At 34.5% G+C, this 21,869-nt stretch overlaps 1 protein-coding gene across 2 annotated transcripts in view; it reads right to left on the bottom strand.

Annotated features, from left to right (window-relative positions):
• Nucleotides 1-238: 238 nt before the first annotated feature.
• The window catches only part of LOC131683576 (uncharacterized), a 91,448-nt gene continuing 69,817 nt past the window's right edge, over nt 239-21,869 (bottom strand). The window contains exons 4-9 of one of the 2 annotated variants that reach the window (XR_009304536.1): nt 20,979-21,662; nt 20,337-20,467; nt 2,637-2,851; nt 2,351-2,468; nt 2,045-2,273; nt 239-1,980 (exon numbers count right to left, since the gene is read on the bottom strand). Coding sequence is in view for 1 of the 2 variants with exons in the window: in XM_058965667.1 (XP_058821650.1) it covers nt 2,148-2,273; nt 2,351-2,468; nt 2,637-2,851; nt 20,337-20,467; nt 20,979-21,662 (1,274 nt within the window). In the remaining variant the exon portion in view is untranslated. Of the gene's footprint in view, nt 2,274-2,350; nt 2,469-2,636; nt 2,852-20,336; nt 20,468-20,978; nt 21,663-21,869 lie in introns of both variants that reach the window. The other variant, XM_058965667.1, reaches the window with a different exon arrangement.

The raw sequence follows: 21,869 nt of genomic DNA on the forward strand, positions 1-21,869 counted from the left end.
GATCAAAGTCACCCCTATGATCAAAGTCACCCTTGTTTACGGTACATAGATGGTTAATCTCGGATTTTGGTTTATTCCAAACTTTTGAGTAATTACCTCCTTTGTTATTTTCGAGTGGGTAGTACTATCCATATCACCCATAGCGATGTTCGATGTAGTTCTTCTCTCTTTTTAATACTTCTATTGCAGAGGGATTTTTGTGATATAAATAAATGTACAATAAACATCCAACATAAAATTTCGTTCAAAACTTCATATTTATAGGACTAAAGCATAGCTCTAAAAACTATACAGGCGACCCAGTCATGAATATTTGTTTTTGTTTTTTTATTTTCATCGGCTAAATCGTTTTCAACTATACAATTCTGCCTTTATCTATCTCTCGATAATTTCCAGCAAAATAGCAATAAATGTAGATATATATTTCTATCTTCTTTTCGTTTGCAACTGTGTCAACTATAGATTTTTTTTTCTATAATGCTACTCAACAGATCGAATCCAATTCGCACTCAATTTCCTGCCCGGCATTTATTGTTTTCCGTTGTTTTCATTAAATTTATTGTTTCCTTTGTGTATATGTAAAGTTGGTTACGATCGGCTTGAAAATTAGTAAGCTGTATATTTCATAGTTCGTAGTTCGTTCTTTTTTTATTTATTTTTTTATAGCATGCTGTCTGCCCTTTGTGCTGACCGAATGACACGGACGCGGTGAACATTTTTCAATCAGTGACCAGAATTTAAAAAGTCAGTCATGCGGGACGGTTTTCATTTCATTTTTTTTTACAAACGTTCATATTTCAGGTTCACGCCTACATGGTGTCGATTTTTTATGTAATATAAAAAACTGAAAATTTATTGCATGGTCGAACAGCACTTGAAAAATAGCTGAATTGCCAGTGGAAATGCATGGTTGATTGTGACACTAACCGATGCATCTCCACTGTTCTGATAGTAAAGTTTCTTTTCTGTAGTAATTTCCACGGTAGCACGAAAATGAATGCTTCACAATGTCCCTATATGTACATTAGAGTGGGACATGGTTATATGAAAAAAATAAAATTTGGCTCCGAGTAACTTTTTGGGTTCCATTTGGCTCCCAGAACAACTCTGCAAATTTTTAGCTCGATCGGTGAAACTATATTTTTGCGCCCACGGTTTAAAGTTTACATGGGATTTCGTATGGGAAAATTCTCTTTTGCAAATTAATTCTTCCAAGAGTCGCCCGTTATCTCCTAAAAATAAACAGATGTATGATTTTTGTAGGAAATTTGTCAAGGAAACAAAGTCTAGAAGACTGAAAAACGATCTGATGGTTGTAGAAAAAGTTATTAAGCAATAACCGATTGATGCCCTGAAGATTGATGAAAATTTCACTTTTCATAGCATCACTGCTTCTGACGGTTTTATTATATACAAAAAATTTAACTTTCTCTTATTATGTACAAAAGAAGCCTCAATTTATCTCTCAAAACCTTGCGAAGTGGCAAAATAGTATAGATAAACGATTTAGATACGTTAACAGAGGATTAAAACAAAATTGCGTATAATTGGACAACCAACAGCAGTGGTGCTAGAACAAATGAATATTTTATCAATCGTCAGAGCATCAATCGGTTTCTGCTTAATAACTTTTTTCTCAAGCATCAGATCGTTTCGTGGTTTTCGAGACTTTTTTTCTTTTTTAAATTTCCTATACAAGCCACATCACGATTTATTTTTAGGATGTAATGGGCGACTCCTGGAGGAATTATTTTGTAAAAGTTAACTTTCCCATACAAAATTCCATGTAAACTTTAAACAGTGGGCGCAAAAATATAGTTTCACTGATCGAGCTAAGAATTTGCACAGTTGTTCTAGGACCCAAACAGTACCTAAAAAATTGCTCGGAGCTGGAATCTATTTTTTGTCCCACCCTAATGTACATGCGGTCCAAAGAAGGCGTGGAATTTCCTACATGGCGGAAGCTGTCGACATAGAATCCTGTGGAAATGGCAGAATGAAATCAATTGTCCTATTTTGGCACATGGGTCAACTCCCTGCTTACGGCCAGTGTGCTGTGTGTTTTTGAGATGGGTGAACCCGAAATGAATGTTTTTGCTTTGGAGGCCGACGGAATTTTAAATGCTTTTTGCTGTACTATTCCGATACTAATTTATGCCTTCGAAATAGTTGGTCACTTTTCGATTTTCGGTATCATATATCGGGATGGTATCCATTGCACACTGTAGCCGATGTCTATCGCCTGGGACCAACGTCAACTGTCGGAGCTCAATCTAGAATGAAGCAAAAATCGAAAATAGCACATGTCGTTAAATGATCGGAACAATAGAGATAAATTGCGCTGACTAACATCGCGTCCGACTTCAATCACCGGATACTGCGGCAGTTCGATGGATCCTCTCGAGAGAACGAACGAGTTGGCCCATTGGCAGTCGATATACACCGTTATGTAGCCGCCGTTCCTTCCACTGCAATAATAAATTAGCAATTATCAAAAGGCACGGCGGACCATTTAGTAGTGAATTATTTGATATGGCCAACACAACCGCTGCTCGATAGTGTTTAGGATGAATTGGGAGGGGTTCGTTTCATTACAAACACACATGAACAAACAAACAGGAATCAGTGGAACATACCTCAAAGCAACCGAGTGCCATTTGCCATCCAATAAATTCCGCTCAACTGGCAGCATCTCCGAAAGGCCAAACTTTTCCTGGATTATTTTCAGCCCTCCGTGACCATCGTTGACAAAATTTATCGACAAACTTAAACTGCCGACCATTTGGGAACGGAGAGATAAAATGTTGTTGGTATGATGCTCGCCGGAAGCCGTCTCAAGGCGTGACTTTTTCTATAAATATATGAATAGTACAAAGATTGGAACAGTTCTTGTCATTCGTTGGAGTGTGAAAAATATGAACAATTCTGTACTGTGCGTAAGATGGACATTTCATTGAAATCTTTCTTCAGTGAATAAAATTATTGGTCGCGAGACAATAAATTTATTTATTGTTCAATAAAAAATATCGATCTCTTTTTCAATAATTCCTTTCTTGAAATTAAACAAAATAATTGAAATTAAAAATGTTTTGATTGAAAGCAAAATTTATTGTTGTTCTAATAAAAAATATTTTTAGACCAATAAGTTAGTTGATTAAAGTAATAAACAATAAATGATTGGATTCCGTAACACATATTTTTGGTTTAAATGTTGACAAAATGGAGTTAATTTACATCTCCTAAATTAAAATTTACATTTCGTTTTGATTGTACACAACGTGGAAATTGATGAATAACGTAATTTTATTCCATAATGGCGTTTGTTTTAAATGTTGATAAGTTTAAAACAAACACCAAAGTTTAAAAGATTTTATGGTAACTGTGCATGAAAAGTACTTGTGTAGTGAAATTTAAATGGAACACGGTAATATCTCGTCACTTCGTGATTTACGTTTTGGGCTACATCCAAAAATGACAGCATTTTTTGAGTGGTAACCCCAAACCCCCCCGCCACTCCTCTTAGAGCTGAGTATCTATTGCTCGAGAATTAGCAATGTATAAACTTCGTTTTTCAACTTCACACATGTTCAAGTATTTTCCATTGTAAATAGAACAACTTGAAAGGTAAAAGACCAATCTAATCCACCTAGCAGTGAGATGAAATATTTCTTACACATATCACTGTTGGATCATTCATGGATCATGTGAAGTATGTGCACAAACGTTGTATGTCCTGCACGAATAAAAAATCTCCGATAAACTCAAATCATAGAAAACCAATAAAACGAAATAAATAAATAGATCAAGCAAGAAATGAAGAAAAAAGGTTTTCAAATTCATAAAATGAATGAATATTACTCAAACTCATAAAATACATATATCCAATTAGATTAGCTCAATAAATGAAAAACTAGGCAATATTTAAACATAGTTATAAAATTTATAGAATAAATTAAATGTACTCAAACTAACAAATTGATTAAAATAAATAAGTGAAATGACTAATCCTGAAATGAATTAAATTAAAGAAATGAACAAAATAAATCAAATGAATCAAATGAATCAAATGAATCAAATGAATCAAATGAATCAAATGAATCAAATTAATCAATTTAATCAAATTAATCAAATTAATCAAATCAATCAAATAAATCAAATGAATCAAATGAATTGAATGAATCGAATGAATCGATTGAATCGAATGAATCGATTGAATCGAATGAATCGAATGAATCGAATGAATCGAATGAATCGAATGAATCAAATGAATCGAATGTATCGAATGAATCGAATGAATCGAATGAATCGAATGAATCGAATGAATCTAATGAATCGAATGAATCGAATGAATCGAATGAATCGAATGAATCGAATGAATCGAATGAATCGAATGAATCGAATGAATCGAATGAATCGAATGAATCGAATGAATCGAATGAATCGAATGAATCCACAGTGGCTCAAAACAGCGTTTAGAGGTACTTAATTCATTGGAGTCAAAACTGTTCATATGAGCGATTTTACATATTCTACAATGTTTAAGTGTGTAAAAAGCGCCATCTTTTGGAAACATTGTTGTTTTAAAAAATTGATCATAGTAGGCTATAAAAAATTTAACTTTTGAACCGAAAGAGATAGCGCTTGGCCGTCTTCGACAAAGTTGTAGAGGAGAGTATTTTCATAAATTTTGCAGAAGACATGTTGTCTCTGTCACTCACAGTTATTGAGTTATAAGATATTTTCTATGATGAAGTCATACAATTCTTATTTTTACTTATAACTTTTTTGTTTCTGATTTTTCGCGTTAATAATGTTCGAAGGTATTTTTTATCATTACAAAACACACAACTTTTACGAAGAAACAAAATAGCTGTGAATGCTGTGTAAAGACTTATGGCTGATTTTGATTTTATTTTAACCTGTTTTCGAACCCGTGTAGCTTGCCTATCGGCAAAAACTGCAATTATACTATCAATTATTCTAATAGGACTGGATTTCACCTACAAAACGAAGGCAAAACCGTTTGTCCATAATCACCCGTTCAGAAGTTATACCCTGTTGAAAGCTGTACCTCTGGACCTCTTGAAGTCGCGCGTATGGCTCACTGAACGAGTAGGCGCTGGTGTTCAAAGACGCTTTCGCTTGTTTTTCTGAGTGGCGCGCACTCTGTGTACTAGCGCGTCTGCTGGAAGCATAACACCGATATTGCATGATTTTCTAACGGGTGATGTACTTTTCCAGTTAATCGAATGAATTTTAGTTTCTGGATATTGAAGAAGAGGTAAAAGATACACTTTTCCATATAATCGCTGTATTAACCGGCTTAATATTTTCAAATATTTCATACCGTGGTGAATGCAGCAATTTTGTGCATCTTCTTTATCCTAAAGCTAACATTCATACGGTAACCCGGACGGAAATTAAATTGTACATTACCCGTTAGAACATCATGCAATGTCGATGTTAACCTTCCAGTAGAAGCGCTAGCACACAAAGTGCGCGCCACTCAGAAAAACAAGCGAAAGCGTCTTTGAACACCAGCGCCTACTCGTTCAGTGAGCCATACGCGCGACGTCAAGAGGTCCAGACGTACAGCTTTCAACAGGGTATAACTTCTGAACGGGTGATTATGGACAAACGGTTTTGCCTTCGTTTTGTAGGCGAAACCCAGTTCTATTAGAATAATTGATAGTATAATTACAGTTTTTGCCGATAGGAAAGTTACACGGGTTCAAAAACAGGTTAAAATAAAATCAAAATCAGCCATAAGTCTTTACACAGCATCGACAGCTATTTTGTTTCTTCGAAAAAGTTGTGTGTTTTGTAATGATAAAAAATACCTTCGAACATTGTTAACACGAAAAGTCAGAAACAAAAAAGTTATAAGTAAAAATAAGAATTGTAGGACTTCATCGTAGAAAATATCTTATAACTCAATAACTGTGAGTGACAGAGACAACATGTCTTCTGCAAAATTTATGAAAATACTCTTCTCTACAACTTTGTCGAAGACGGCCAAGCGCTATCTCTTTCGGTTCAAAAGTTATTTTTTTATAGCCTACTATGATCAATTTTTTAAAACAACAATGTTGCCAAAAGATGGCGCTTTTTACACACTTAAATATTGTAGAATATGTAAAATCGCTCATATGAACAGTTTTGACTCCAATGAATTAAGTACCTCTAAACGCTGTTTTGAGCCACTGTGGAATCGAATGAATCGAATGAATCGAATGAATAGAATGAATCGAATGAATCGAATGAATCGAATGAATCGCATGAATCGAATGAATCGAATGAATCGAATGAATCGAATGAATCGAATGAATCGAATGAATCGAATGAATCGAATGAATCGAATGAATCGAATGAATCGAATGAATCGAATGAATCGAATGAATCGAATGAATCGAATGAATCGAATGAATCGAATGAATCGAATGAATCGAATGAATCGAATGAATCGAATGAATCGAATGAATCGAATGAATCGAATGAATCGAATGAATCGAATGAATCGAATGAATCGAATGAATCGAATGAATCGAATGAATCGAATGAATCGAATGAATCGAATGAATCGAATGAATCGAATGAATCGAATGAATCGAATGAATCGAATGAATCGAATGAATCGAATGAATCGAATGAATCGAATGAATCGAATGAATCGAATGAATCGAATGAATCGAATGAATCGAATGAATCGAATGAATCGAATGAATCGAATGAATCGAATGAATCGAATGAATCGAATGAATCGAATGAATCGAATGAATCGAATGAATCGAATGAATCGAATGAATCGAATGAATCGAATGAATCGAATAAATCGAATGAATCGAATGATCGAATGAATCGAATGAATCGAATGAATCGAATGAATCGAATGAATCGAATGAATCGAATGAATCGAATGAATCGAATGAATCGATGAATCGATGAATCGAATGAATCAAATGAATCAAATGAATCGAATGAATCGAATGAATCGAATGAATCGAATGAATCGAATGAATCGAATGAATCGAATGAATCGAATGAATCGAATGAATCGAATGAATCGAATGAATCGAATGAATCATATGAATCGAATGAATCGAATGAATCGAATGAATCGAATGAATCGAATGAATCGAATGAATCGAATGAATCGAATGAATCGAATGAATCGAATGAATCGAATGAATCGAATGAATCGAGTGAATCGAATGAATCGAATGAATCGAATGAATCGAATGAATCGAATGAATCGAATGAATCAAATGAATCAAATGAATCAAATGAATCAAATGAATCAAATGAATCAAATGAATCAAATGAATCAAATGAATCAAATGAATCAAATGAATCAAATGAATCAAATGAATCAAATGAATCAAATGAATCAAATGAATCAAATGAATCAAATGAATCAAATGAATCAAATGAATCAAATGAATCAAATAATTCAAATGAATCAAATAATTCAAATGAATCAAATAAATCAAACGAATCAAATAAATCAAACGAATCAAATGAATCAAATGAATCAAATGAATCAAATGAATCAAATGAATCAAATGAATCAAATGAATCAAATGAATCAAATGAATCAAATGAATCAAATGAATCAAATGAATCAAATGAATCAAATGAATCAAATGAATCAAATGAATCAAATGAATCAAATGAATCAAATGAATCAAATGAATCAAATGAATCAAATGAATCAAATGAATCAAATGAATCAAATGAATCAAATGAATCAAATGAATCAAATGAATCAAATGAATCAAATGAATCAAATGAATCAAATGAATCAAATGAATCAAATGAATCAAATGAATCAAATGAATCAAATGAATCAAATGAATCAAATGAATCAAATGAATCAAATGAATCAAATGAATCAAATGAATCAAATGAATCAAATGAATCAAATGAATCAAATGAATCAAATGAATCAAATGAATCAAATGAATCAAATGAATCAAATGAATCAAATGAATCAAATGAATCAAATGAATCAAATGAATCAAATGAATCAAATAAATCAAATGAATCAAATGAATCAAATGAATCAAATGAATCAAATGAATCAAATGAATCAAATGAATCAAATGAATCAAATGAATCAAATGAATCAAATGAATCAAATGAATCAAATGAATCAAATGAATCAAATGAATCAAATGAATCAAATGAATCAAATGAATCAAATGAATCAAATGAATCAAATGAATCAAATGAATCAAATGAATCAAATGAATCAAATGAATCAAATGAATCTAATGAATCAAATGAATCAAATGAATCAAATGAATCAAATGAATCAAATGAATCAAATGAATCAAATGAATCAAATGAATCAAATGAATCAAATGAATCAAATGAATCAAATGAATCAAATGAATCAAATGAAGCAAATGAATCAAATAAATCAAATGAATCAAATTAATCAAATAAATCGAACGAATCAAATAAATCGAACGAATTGAACGAATCGAATGAATCAAATCAACCGAATGAATTGCATGAATCAAATGAATCGAATGAATCGAATGAATTTAATGACCCCTGTGAATACAACGAATTAAATGAATGAAATGGATAAATTGACATTTTATTGGAATGCACGAAATGAATAAAATTAATAAAATAAAAAGCAAATGAGTTCAATAAAATGAATAAATAAAACAAATGATTCTAATAAACAAAACGAATAAAATTTATGTAATAAATAAAAAAGAAGAATAAAATGAGCAGAACAAAATGAATTGTTTGAAACGAAAAATTAAAAAATGTTAAAAAGTTATAAAATATTAGAAAAAAGTAAATTGTGTCAAATAAAAAATGATGAAATGAATAAAACTGATAAAATATTTAGATCAAAACTGTTTCTGGTGGATGGGCATGCTTGAAATTACAAGTCTTAATTGGCTGCGAATTGGTCATGAAAAGGGTACCTTCAGATTCATTTGTTGCAACACAGTAATGTGTATGGCAGAAATGTAGTCAGATCAACAATCTGTTCTAGTCTAGTCTAGTCTAGTCTAGTCTACACATACACAGCCAATACATGTAGGGATCCTGGAAAATTGCAAACGTTCGTCCACAATTTTTCTTGTCATTATTAATGTTTGTGGCACATATTGAATATGACACAAGCATTAAAGCGGCCAGGTCAACTATGCAGCGTACAAAATAAAGATGATTCAAAATTATACGGCAATCAAATTATTCATTCAATGAATAATTTAATCAACGGATTATTTTGAACCTTGAATAAGGAGGAAACGTGGACAACCGTACACAACCGTTTCAATTTGATGGGGGTTTGATAAATCGTTGGGAGTGACTTTGCTAAGAGGGTTAATGTCACTCCTTTGATCCTAGGTTCCTGGGATGGGACAGAAGTATTTAGCCCTGCCCCGACTAATGAGCCAGGGTTATAAAGCCCTTACTCGCTCTTAGTCAGATCAACAATCTGTTCAATACATAAACTCTGATTGTGATCTTTATTTATTTATTCTTTATTTTATTTGTTAACGACATTTCCTTCATTCTAAAAAATGTAAAAGTTCTTATATATGCTGATGATATGAAACTATTTCTAGAAATAAGAAATGGTGAAGACTTTCAGACATTTCAAAACGAAGTAAATATATTTTATACATGGTGTAAAAAAAGCCTGCTGAAACTGAATGTAAAAAAAATGTAATTCCATAACATTGAGTAGAAAGAATAATATACAGAACAATAGAATCTTATTGGGAAATCAACAAGTAGAAAAGTGTGACAGAATAAGAGATCTAGGAGTTATTATAGATTCCAAAATAACATTCATAGATCATTATAACACAATAATTAACAAAGCAAACAGCACACTAGGTTTTATTAAACGCTTCTGCTATAATTTCCAAGATCCCTACACAATAAAAACATTATATGTAGCCTATGTGCGTTCAACACTAGAATATTGTAGTATAGTTTGGTCGCCTTTTTCAGCAACACATGCAAACCGGATAGAATCAGTACAAAAGCAGTTTTTGATGTTCGCTCTTCGTAAACTAGGTTGGACTGGACTACATTTGCCATCTTATGAAGCACGGTGCATGCTAATTGACATTCAAACCTTGAAAGATCGTCGTGAATTTTCTATGGTATCATTTGTAAACGACATTGTATCACATCGTATTGATTCAATCGAACTTTTATCGAAACTAAATTTTTATGCTCCTTCTCGACAACTACGTAACCGCAGCATCTTTTGTACAATTCGCCATCGCACCAATTATGCCAAGTTTGGCCCTTTAAACCAAATGATGAATATTTACAACAAACATTGCGAAAGCATTGACTTCACTATGTCGAAAACAAAACTTAAGCAACAGTTTAAAGTAAACCAAAATTTTAACTAGTGTTAAGTTAGTTTAATAATTATTGTAAGAAACCGGTCTACATCTGATTGACGACTTGAAATAAATAAATAAATAAATAGATCTCCGTTAATTTACTTGTACAATACGGAGAACTCAGTCGAAACGTGTACTGAATTATGGAACGCCTTCTACTACTGTGACAGCCATTGAAACATCAATGTAAGTGTACTCAGCATAGAACAAATATGGACAAAGATAAGTTTTACGAAACATTGTACTTGAATCCCCCATCGAGAGTTCTTTTCCCACATCGAATTCGTGGATGTTTTTGGACTTTGATCTGTATTGTGACCAAACCTTTAATCGCAGTCTTGCAGAAATGAAAAACCGTTTCTGCTACTCTATCATTTATTTTCACTAAAAGACAGGAACCGCCGAACTATGGCTTCTAACTTAACTGGTGACTTTATTCGAACTGACCAAATCATTCCTTTAGACAGATGACAATCAGCTAATAGGTCGGCACTGTCATGCATACGGTTGAATGCACCACCCTGTGAAGTTTCGTTTCCATAAAACTTCATCTGACCTACAACAATCTGTTATTTTTCATAATAGTTTATACCAATACGATAAATATGTATTTTTTTCAATAATATCATCACAAAAAGATGCTCTTGCTTTTCACAAGACATATTTGAGCATGTTTTATTCAAAATTCAATCTAAATTCTAAAAGTTTTGATAACGCATTTAAAAAATTTCATCTTCAGCATCCATATTACCCAAGTAAATTAAATATTTTTCTCAGATAGTCACGAATTTCCTTAATTATAGTGTATATAAATGCTCTGAATAGAACTGAATTAAATTGGCGTTGCTGTAGTTTTAGATTTTTAGTCACCTGCCTACCCATAGTGCAACGTTTCGGAAGTATATTCCTTCCATCTTGAGGGTGTGAACAAAAACAGTTTTGTCTTTGCAAACACAACTACATCGCACATATGATTGGACATTAATAAATATGACAGATTAGCAGATCTTACCACACAACTTATAAATGGATAAACAGCAAGAAAGATGTGAGTCGTGACAGGTGCCACCAGGCATGGGAAAAATCATTTCACGAAACGATCAATTTGAAATCATCCACTAACATGCTCGATCTCGGCAACCCTTCTCGTGTAGAGTTACGCGCTCATGCAAAAGCGAGAAGTAAAACACAAAACTGAAAAAAGTGACGGCGCACGGCAATGTTAGTGTTCACCCAATGATTTATTCTCCATCACATATATAGTGTTTTGAATGAAAGCAGAAAGGATCGCAAATGAATGCATTATTTCATTCACAAAGATTCATTTAAAAACATTCACCGGATCGTTCTAATAAAAAAAAACTTGTCGTTCTTGTTTGTAGACCTATGAATTTTTTTGATCTCTTATTGTTAAGTAAGTAGTTTGCAATGTGCTGGGCGAAAAACATTTTTAGAATCAGATGACGCTGTACTCAAAAAAGATCCTGTTGCAAGTTATTCAGGAGGAGGGCATAAAATTCCACTTCAAAGCAGATGAGAATTGCAAATATAAGCAAGCACCGCTGATGCTCGAAAATTTCAAAAGGAACATTTTTAAAATGCACCCTGCTGTCCACGCAGTAATAAATTTACCTGCACCGCCAAACGAGAAAATCGAACCGCGGAGCTGTAACATGGATTGTTTGAAAAATACGAAATTGTTAATTGAACAATTTTCATGTGTGCCATGTACAAGCATTCATTTGCCCGGAAATAACTTCTTAAAACGATTCCGTGCATATGACAATATCTATTTCAAGTGGATTTTTGTGCAATCTACTTCCCAATATTGATTATAGTGTACATTTGCACTATAAAGTTGACCTAACCCAACCGGAGAATACAATCTCACATTCATTTGTGAACCAGAAGTTGATTCACTTGTGAATGTTTACAGTACAAACTTCCGATTCAATCCGCCAATAAAGAACACCATCTTCTTCATTCATCATAGTATGTGTCATTCTTTTATCTTCGGACGTTCATCTCTACCTACGTTCATGTGTTTATTTGAAGAGTTTTAGTCGGATCGTGAATGAACGACTGGCTGCTGTCAAAGCAATGAACGAATTCGCCAAGAATCATGCGAATGAATGATAATTCCCATCCCTGGTTGCCTGGTATATTTATAAATATATTCATTTCTTTCCAGCCTTATTATAAACAATGCAACTAGTATTTTTGCGCTATGATCAGTATAACTTAAATCTTGCAAAAGAAGCCAAATTTTCGCTAGAATTTAGGGATTCACAAATACAGTTGCTTTCGGTGATGCTACGAGTAGAATTATATGAGAAATCTTTCATCTCACTACTAGGTGGATTACTTGGTGATCTGTGAATTAATATACCACGGTGTGCCTAAAACCATTATTAACCAAAAAATGACCATCAATTCGGCATACGGCGTTCGAAAGGTACAGTATCCAAGTATCTTCTCAGTAAATTTTAAAATGATCCATCGAGGGATTCGAGAGATATTACGATTTGAAGTTTTATGACACGTTTCATGCGGCTACCACAAACATCCACAGGTTTGGTTTAATCTTTATAAATAAAAATGTATTTGTCTGCTCATTCGGTACATGGCATTTAAAAGATATTGTATTCAAGTATATCCCCTGCAAGTTTGAAAATGTTTCATTGACGGAATCGAAAGTTATTACGATTTGAATGTGGTATGCGGTCATAGATGGGTTTTCTACCAGACTTCAAGCGTGAATCCATGTTTATCCATTGACTATTTAGATCGCTTATTGGTGTCGCGGTTTAAAAAAAATCATGAAATGGCATATAATATAGGGGAGACTGAGGAGACTTGATCCCCTTTTTTATTTTTTAATCTTACTCCGTGGAATGATACAAAAACTATGTATTTTTTGTAGTTTTATATTGTTTCTAGGGTTGACTGATAATCATAAAAAAATTACATGGAAATATTATACTGGACATGAGCTATGAGCATTTTTGGAAAACAACAAAAAACTGGAAAATTCTTTGATTAGTGGAGACTCGATCCCTAATTTGGGGACACTTGATTATTTTTTGAAAACGTGTTTAAAAGAGCATGTAGGGTAATAAGCCTATTTTTACCCTTTTTCTATTATCATCCTACCCATCTGAAGCCTTCGGTTAGAGCAGCGTCTGCCATCTTTGCTCAACGCATTGGCTCAAATGCTGTTGCGATAATTGGGGTACTCGATTAGAGTTTTTGCTGCGCTCAAACAGAAGATTTTCACCATTCTCAAGACAATTTTGTTATTATATTGGCTATTAATAAGAGCCGAATGACCTTAAGGCTAAAACCTCTATAATCGAAATAAAAAATGACTCCTAATAACAAAGCAAAGAAGCTGAAATAATAAAATTAATAATGAAATAATGTGGTAATAGGACAAAAATAGGTACCTAACCCCATTCAATGTTATAAATGTATTGTGGTATTGATTAAATTGTTGTGATTACATATTACTATTTTTGTTACTACATATTACGCATCTCTCACAAGTTTTTTTTACGAATTCCCCAAATCTCTGTGCAATTATTTGAAAGCTGTCTTTATTATGGTTGAGGAACATCAAATGTGGGATGCATGGTTTCTACGTATACTGTAGTAAACAATTACAGTTAAGTTTCTGTACGATGAAGCGTTCATTTTTGACAATTTTTTTTGTTATTTTATGACAACAATGACTTCAATTGTTCTGGTGTGAATTTGGTTATTTTCAGTGGTGTGTATGAAGCATGGCGATCAAATCTCCACGAATTTGGAGGGATCAAGTGAACCGATAGTATCTATTTCAGCAAACTTTAGTACAAGTATAGTTGAACAAAAAAATCAGCTCAATCATAACGTATTCATATAATTGACGTTCTCCTGTTATTCTGTATGCAAAAGTATGGTATGTAGTGGGTGACTTTATCAATTGTATAAAAGTTTGAAAATTTAGAAAATAAATCTTCTTCAGTTCTTTTGAAATTTTTTTCTTTGAATCGGTAAAAATTCGATAACACATGTCCAATTTATTTTTTTGTGTTAAAGAAAGTTATGTTTAGATAAAGCTGCGCAACTTTCTAGTATATTCAATTAATGTATTCTGATCCGCCTTTGAGTTACAATGATGGGATCAAGTCTCCCTGGGGATCAAGTCTCCTTAGTCTCCCCTAATGTACAGAAGATGTTATTTATATGCTGCACTGAAAAATATGAAAATAGGATTAGTGGTAAGGGGGGTTTTTACTCATTTTAAATAAAAATTGATATTTTCACGAATAATTCCGCCATTTTATGAGTAAAAACGCTTTTAATCCACCTAACAGTGTGATGAGACATTTCTTATAACTCTTATCACTCTCTTCGGATATTATATCGTTTGAGAACATTTAGAACTTGATGCTTCGCGATGTTTTTGATAACACATACTACATGGGATAGTGACAGGACTCAGAGAATCGCTCAAATCAGCATAGGACAACATCAGTGCTAGAAATCTTAAACCAAATCAATGGGAAAGCGAAAAAATGGCTCATAAAATAGACATACCAACGAATTATTGTTAATGCTCTGTTAATAAAATATCTAAATTGTGGTGGGAAAACTGAATTTTCCTAAAGGGGTTATATATTGTACTGAGCCAAAAAAATTTCCAATGCGACTGAGAACTAAGAAATCAACGCTTTTTCTTGAAAAGGGCGATACTAGCAGTGATACCATTCAAAGAAAATCAACAGTGAATATTTCCAGACTTGGTTTTATTTCATATTTAAGAACTATTGTGTTTTTACATCCTAGATTGCATGATTCAGTGATCGAAACCCAAAACTTCATAAAGTATTTGAAATTATTAAATTAAAATTTGTTTTTGCTATTGAAATTGACAAAATGATAGTATAGCCCCTTTGGCGATTGTTTACTTTTTCGGTCCCACCTATCAGCATTGAAGTATCGCCCTTACGGTTTTTTACAATAACTACCGCTCTACACCACCGATTTCGTCCGTATTTTTTCAATGGCGATCATTGTTACTATTTACAGCTGGTATCAGCTTGATAATCCTAAAAAATACGAAAATAACAGTTTCGCCTCTAAACTTCTAGCAAAAAAGTATCGCCCTGTTTGTTTGCATTGAGCGTGCAGGGCGAAACTTTAAATAAACAAACAAAAATACAGTTTCGCCCGTTGTATTTTTTGCTAGTTTAAGTAGTTTAAGAAAGCAATATCGTAGAATCAAAATTTTTAGGTTAATTTGTTGCGTTTCAAAGCCCTCATTCGCATGTATGAAAAAAGCCATATGTTTACATTTGTAAGATCGTCATTTTTCATAAATTTCTCTCTACATTCGGAAAGTGTTATCCTCGTTATTAATCATATTACATTTTCGTCTCAACTCGACGCATTCCCAAAAGAAAAACCTGTTTTAATCCACCTAGTGGTGCAATTGTGCTTGTCTCATTTGTCCAGACTACGATTCCATGGCTGGTTATGTTCAATACAATGGTGGAAATGAATATTTCATTGTATGCATGTACGGTTTGCACATGCATACAATGGATCGACAGCCACGAACTTGAGATACTATGTGATACTGAAACATCGCTTGAAACCAGCGGCGGATCATGGAGAAAGATCCGGGAGGTCCAAGTCCTGCCGAAATTTTTCAACTTGTTAAGAAATTTTAAAATTTTTATAATGATTGCATAACCTTTCTATATGAGAAAGGCAAAAATGTACCAAAGTCTAAAAAAGTCAATTTTTGTCAAACATCTCAATGTTTCATGCATTTTAAAGCCATTTGGTATCAAAAATACAAATTTGATTTTGAAATTTTTTCATTTCAGTTTATATGAGAATTTGCTGTGTGATTGCACTCTTCAACTCGTAACTCCGGAACCGGAAGTCCAATCAATAAAAAAAATCAATAGCAGGCGATGGGAAGGTTGTACCTTTCATTTGAGACTAACTTTGTGCAAATCGGTCCAGCCATCTCTGAGAAACAGAGGTCACATTTTTTCCACATACACACATACACACACAGACATTTTCCGATCTCGACGAACTCAGTCAATTGGCATATGACAGGGCCCTCCGGGCCGGGATTAGATTGACGAATTTTAGAGTGAATGAGAAAGACAAAAACATTTTTAGCAAATGTTGAAAGTTATGCATTTTTTTGGTGAGCAGTTCTATGTTTCATAGACATTAAATCAATTTTAACTTCGCTTCCTATTAAATAAAGACCCTTATTACAGTACATCTCTACAAAAACGAGCTCAATTTGATGCTATTAGACAACTGTGAAATCAAGACCAATAGATCAGTTACATATCAGGACCCCATTCCGACAATTTATCAAAAGTCCTCATGATGCTTACAACAACAGGATATCAATGTACGGATCAGATAATTGTTATTGTAATGTTGAATTAAATCAGTCAGCATCAATAAATTTTCAACTTCAATCCATTTTTTGTGTGGTGGGGGGGGGGAGTTGTATGGTGTTAAACCCGAAAAGCTTCTCTTGGCTATGCCGTTGCTTGGAGTTAGTTACTTCGCTTTCATTTTCCGATATATTTCAGATCGATCCGATGGTTATAAGTTAGAAAAATTGCAGTCAGAAGGTTCGTACAAATGAACATTTTTGCACTGATAAGTTATCAAGTTCCTTCCAGACAACTTGGAAGTGTTCGGTGATTATTTCTAGCGGTTGTAGATAGAAAAATGATATACAAAATTCGTTTTATCGAAATAATGTTTGGCTTATTTCAATGGATTATTACTATATTGAACAATAAATAGGCGACAAAGAATAATCCACAAACAACAAGCCATAACTTTTAAAGTATTCAAAATAGATATTTGAAGTATTTAGTAAAGTTATTCGCAAAAGTAAGAGCTACAAATTTGCTGAAGGCATCATTTCGATATAGTCACTTCCAAGAAAATTTGTGAAAATATCTCACTCATAGGGTGATTAATCAGCAAAAGCACAATACCATAAGAAAGAGCATATTGCCTCCATTATATTCTCCGAAGATACTATTGACCTAAAATAAGCCGTTTTGGCGTTAATAATAGATTACATGTTTTTGGTCATATTTCTGGCAAGGGACCATTCATAAATTACGTAACGCTTTTAGGGGGGGGAGGGGGTACAACAAGTTGTGATATGTTGTGAAATAGGGGGGAGGGGGAGTTAGCTAGATCGTTACGTAACATGTTTTCACCGAAGAAAAAAAATTTTTCTGGGAATTTATTACGTAATAGGGGACGGGGGATGGAGAAATTTGTGACAATTTGTTACATGGGGGGAGGGGGAGTCAATTTTGGGCAATTTTTGCGTTACGTAATTTATGAATGGTCCCCAAAAGGAAATGATAAAAATCTTTCGTCCGCATTTAATGTTTAATATCTCTTTTGATAATAGTCCGATTTCAACAATCTATAGCTTGTTCGAAAGGTATTAAAAATTATTAAAGCTGTCTTAAAACATATAAATTGTTAATCTATATTGTCAATTTCGGCAGATAATTTAAAAAAAAACTGCAAAAAACGCCATTTTCACGCATTCAAACATTCATATCTTGGAAACTAAACATCAGAATCAAAACCAAATTAATAGCGTTCATACTGTTTTTTAGTTCTTTCATTTAAAAATGGTTTGGATAAGATCGGTTCAGCCATTGCTGAGAAACACGAATGAGAATTTGTCCGTTACATACACACACACACACAGACATTGTCCCAAATCGTCGAGCTGAGTCGATTGGTATATAAGACTCGGCCCTCCGGGCCTCGGAAAAAATCTTGAAAGTTTGAGCGAATTCTATACATTTCTTTTATAAGGAATGTAAAAACTATTTACATGAAAAATTATCACGAAAACTCAACGTAAGGATTAGGTATTTTTATATAGAATAAATCGGTTAAGTAGTTTTTGAATGGTACACCCAAAACGCGAACCGTATGAATTACATGCGAATAAGCATGATTCTAATGAGAATTTTGCATTGTAACTGGTATAATGCATAGAAAGCGATATTGATCCGGGACAAAAATGCATTAAATGGCGATTACACCACAGATCCTTACACAAACTCACAGTTGGGAATGTATTAGTGAATTTAACGATATCGAAGAATTAGTATTGAAATGACTCCGCACTAATACACATGTAAAGGACATCTCCACTCGGATACATGTGCGCTCTGAAAATACTAATACACGCTCAAGGACCTGTTTCCATTTCGCCTTTCTACTGATCACATGCTGCATATTGGAGAGAACAGTTTATGGCATCATCAAATTGATGGGGTGTGGGTGATGATTATGTGTTGATTTTGTGTGGAGCTTTTGGCGTTCTCTCAATCCTAAATTTACCAGCGATATGCCAGTTCTAGCCACTAGATAGGTTCATATATGTTAATAATGATTAACGATTATTTAAGCGCACTATACGCAGGAGAAAGCTACCACAGTAAAAGTATTTAAGTTTAAAGTATCATAAACTATAAGGACGGTGATGACATGGTTTTGCACTTTTGATCAGCAGTGGCAGTTACTCATTTCAGTTTGTATTATTTCCCGAACATGCTAATCCAGCGCACACAGGTAACTGGCATCCCTATCTCTACATACAGAATTTGACAATTAGGTTTTACACCAACCGACATAATCCCACAAAATGAGCCGGATGAACTTTGTTTGACAATTCTCGGTGGTTTGTTTACATGGGAGTTACGTGAGTTCGAATGTAATAGATGAGCACCCGTTTCACTCGCACTCACGCAATTGACAAAGTAAACAAACCACCGAGAATTGTCAAACATGAACTTCATTCATCATAAGGTCATTCTTGTCGTCATCTTGTAGAACTCAATAGGTAACATCGTTTTTCAACCGATCAATGGGGGTCAGTTCGACAACGTCAAAGTCGCTTGAAATGTCATCAACAAATAGCAGTAGCAGTATACAATAGAAAACAATGCACACTTTCTCTAATTTGATCGAAACTAAAGTGCTTCTCGTTTGTATTTAGACAAATTTCGTTAATTTTGTTACAAACAAAGTTTTTTATGTTGACTTCGCCAATATGACGCCATGTCATCCTCTTAAGCACACATCATCACCCTGGTCAACGATCATCGCAAATCAATTTGAGCACTAATCATTTTCTTCCACTCTTCTCTGAAGCATAGAATGAGAGAGTGATGATTTTACGGCAAAAGCTATTCGCTATGGGAAAATAACGCGTATATCACACACTCTCGTGAACGTATACTGTTCACGCGTTTAGTGTGGTTGGAATTGAGCTGTTCGCAGACAAAAAGCGTAACTGTGTATGAAGACAGAAGTTCTTACCAACACCACAGAGGTATTCATGTATAGAATACACCAGCTTTTTGGCGGACTCAGCAAGCAAAACCAACTAATATTTTTACATTCGGGCAGATAATATGGTAGCGTGTATTCGCAATCAATTTATTTCATCATGAATCAAGCTGTGTTGGTATAATGCCGTAGCTATGCTTGGTCTACAATGCGAAGAAGGCATGATTCTAATTCGGAATATGCACGAAAGGATGTAATGCCTTTTTTGCATTGGGAAATTGTTTTGGGTGTAGGTAACACTGCAAATCGTGTTTTTTTCCAGAGATGTTCAACAAAAAGCACACACTTGTCGAAATTTTGTGCATGGAAAAATTACAGAATGTAATTAGTAAAGTTTTGATCAATTCGCTTTACCCAGATTTCCGAAAAAAGAATCGCGAAAGAATTTTTTTTCGCGCTAAAACCCTTATCCCCCCTTCATTAGAGGAAGGATGGCAAATTTTAGATTGAAGCGCACACACACCAAACAACATAAACTGGTATTAATACAAATTTGCTTATGAATTTACTCACCTTTGATCGAACGTTAAGCATTAGCGTAAAATTCGTTTCGATTTGATTTATCTCGTAGTTTATTCGATTTTCCCAAACTTCTCCTATAGCAGACTGGTGAGTGAAGCTGGCCGAGAGAAGATCTACCGAACCTGGGAAAAAGAATATGTAGAAACAATAAAATATCAAACACAACCGTGCTTTGGTTTTTGCTCTATACATTTTCCAAGACTGTTCTCATTCCGAATAGCTGCGGCATCAGTCCGAGGAAAAAAGTTTGATACTAGAATCTTTAGAACTCGAATCGCATTGTACCAAACTGGTTATACAAATATGCACATAAAGCACACAATCAGAGCTATGCTGAAATTGTTCGTTGGCAGCGAATGAAAAATGGCAAGAATGCAGCCAGAAACCGTCGTGCAGTATATTGTTCTGCACGGCAAACTTTCCCGGTGCAGCGTTGGTGATATTTACAGTAATCTTCTCCTAACTGTGGATTCAAGTATCAAACCTTGTTGGCAGCTACCAACCACGGTTACGGAAAGACTGCTGTAGTCATTATAGTGCACCACTCATCGCCCACCACCGCCACAGCAAAGAAACGAGTGCTTTTCTACAGTATTGTGCGATGCAAAGTCTAAGAAGTGCATTTAATCTCACCTGCGCACTCAAACATGTTGCAATTCCTTTGTTCGATGTTATAACCCTCACAGCCAGAATCTGCGGTTGCGGTGATGTGTCTTTTGCCTTCGGCCTTGTCCATGGTCTGGTCTAGGAATGAGGTTCCATTGTGTTGATTTGCACGTTGCAGAAAAATTCCACGGAGTCGTCGGTTCATTTGTGGATGTCGTTGAATGCTCCTTTTACTACTATTTGCATTAGTACTTTCATTAAAACGCCTCTCAATTGCAGAGTGAAGTTCTGTCGTTGACGTTGAAGTGTCCTCCCTCGTTACCAGAGGCTCTGCTGTGCTCTGCTGCAGTCGGTTCTCCTGGTGATAGATACCGGTAGATGCTACCGTGGTCCACCGGGGATGGATGCGCTTCCTACCCGTTTCACTATCTCCTGGCACGGGAGTCGATGTCGTCAGTGGTGTTGTAAACGATGACGAGGGATTTACATTTTCATTATTCATCAAACCATCCTCCACGGGCTGCTCAATATTTACATACGACTTGCGCTGGAACAGTGTAGTCGGCAGCGATGACATCGTTTGGCTGCTGCCCCCAGTTCGAGGCGTGCTCTGTTCCGGTTCCAGCTTTTTCAAACAATGCCGAAAACGCTGCTGTACCCCCGTGCCACAAGAAGCGCTGCACGGGGTGTATTCACTCCACTCGCTCCAGCCTGTTGAGAGAGGGAAAACAAAAGAAAGAATGAACGAGTTACGGTTGGTGTCTGTCTGCCTAGCCAGCACATTACATGTAGGGATAGGGATATATGAATGGTTATATGAAATTAATCTCCAAGTATTCATAGATGAAAAGCAAGTATCTAGGGATTTTAGCAGATGATGACTTTCAAAATTTAATAATTAAAATCCGTTTATTATCA

The sequence above is a fragment of the Topomyia yanbarensis genome, chromosome 2, assembly GCF_030247195.1.
Source record: "Topomyia yanbarensis strain Yona2022 chromosome 2, ASM3024719v1, whole genome shotgun sequence".
NCBI lineage: Eukaryota > Metazoa > Arthropoda > Insecta > Diptera > Culicidae > Topomyia > Topomyia yanbarensis.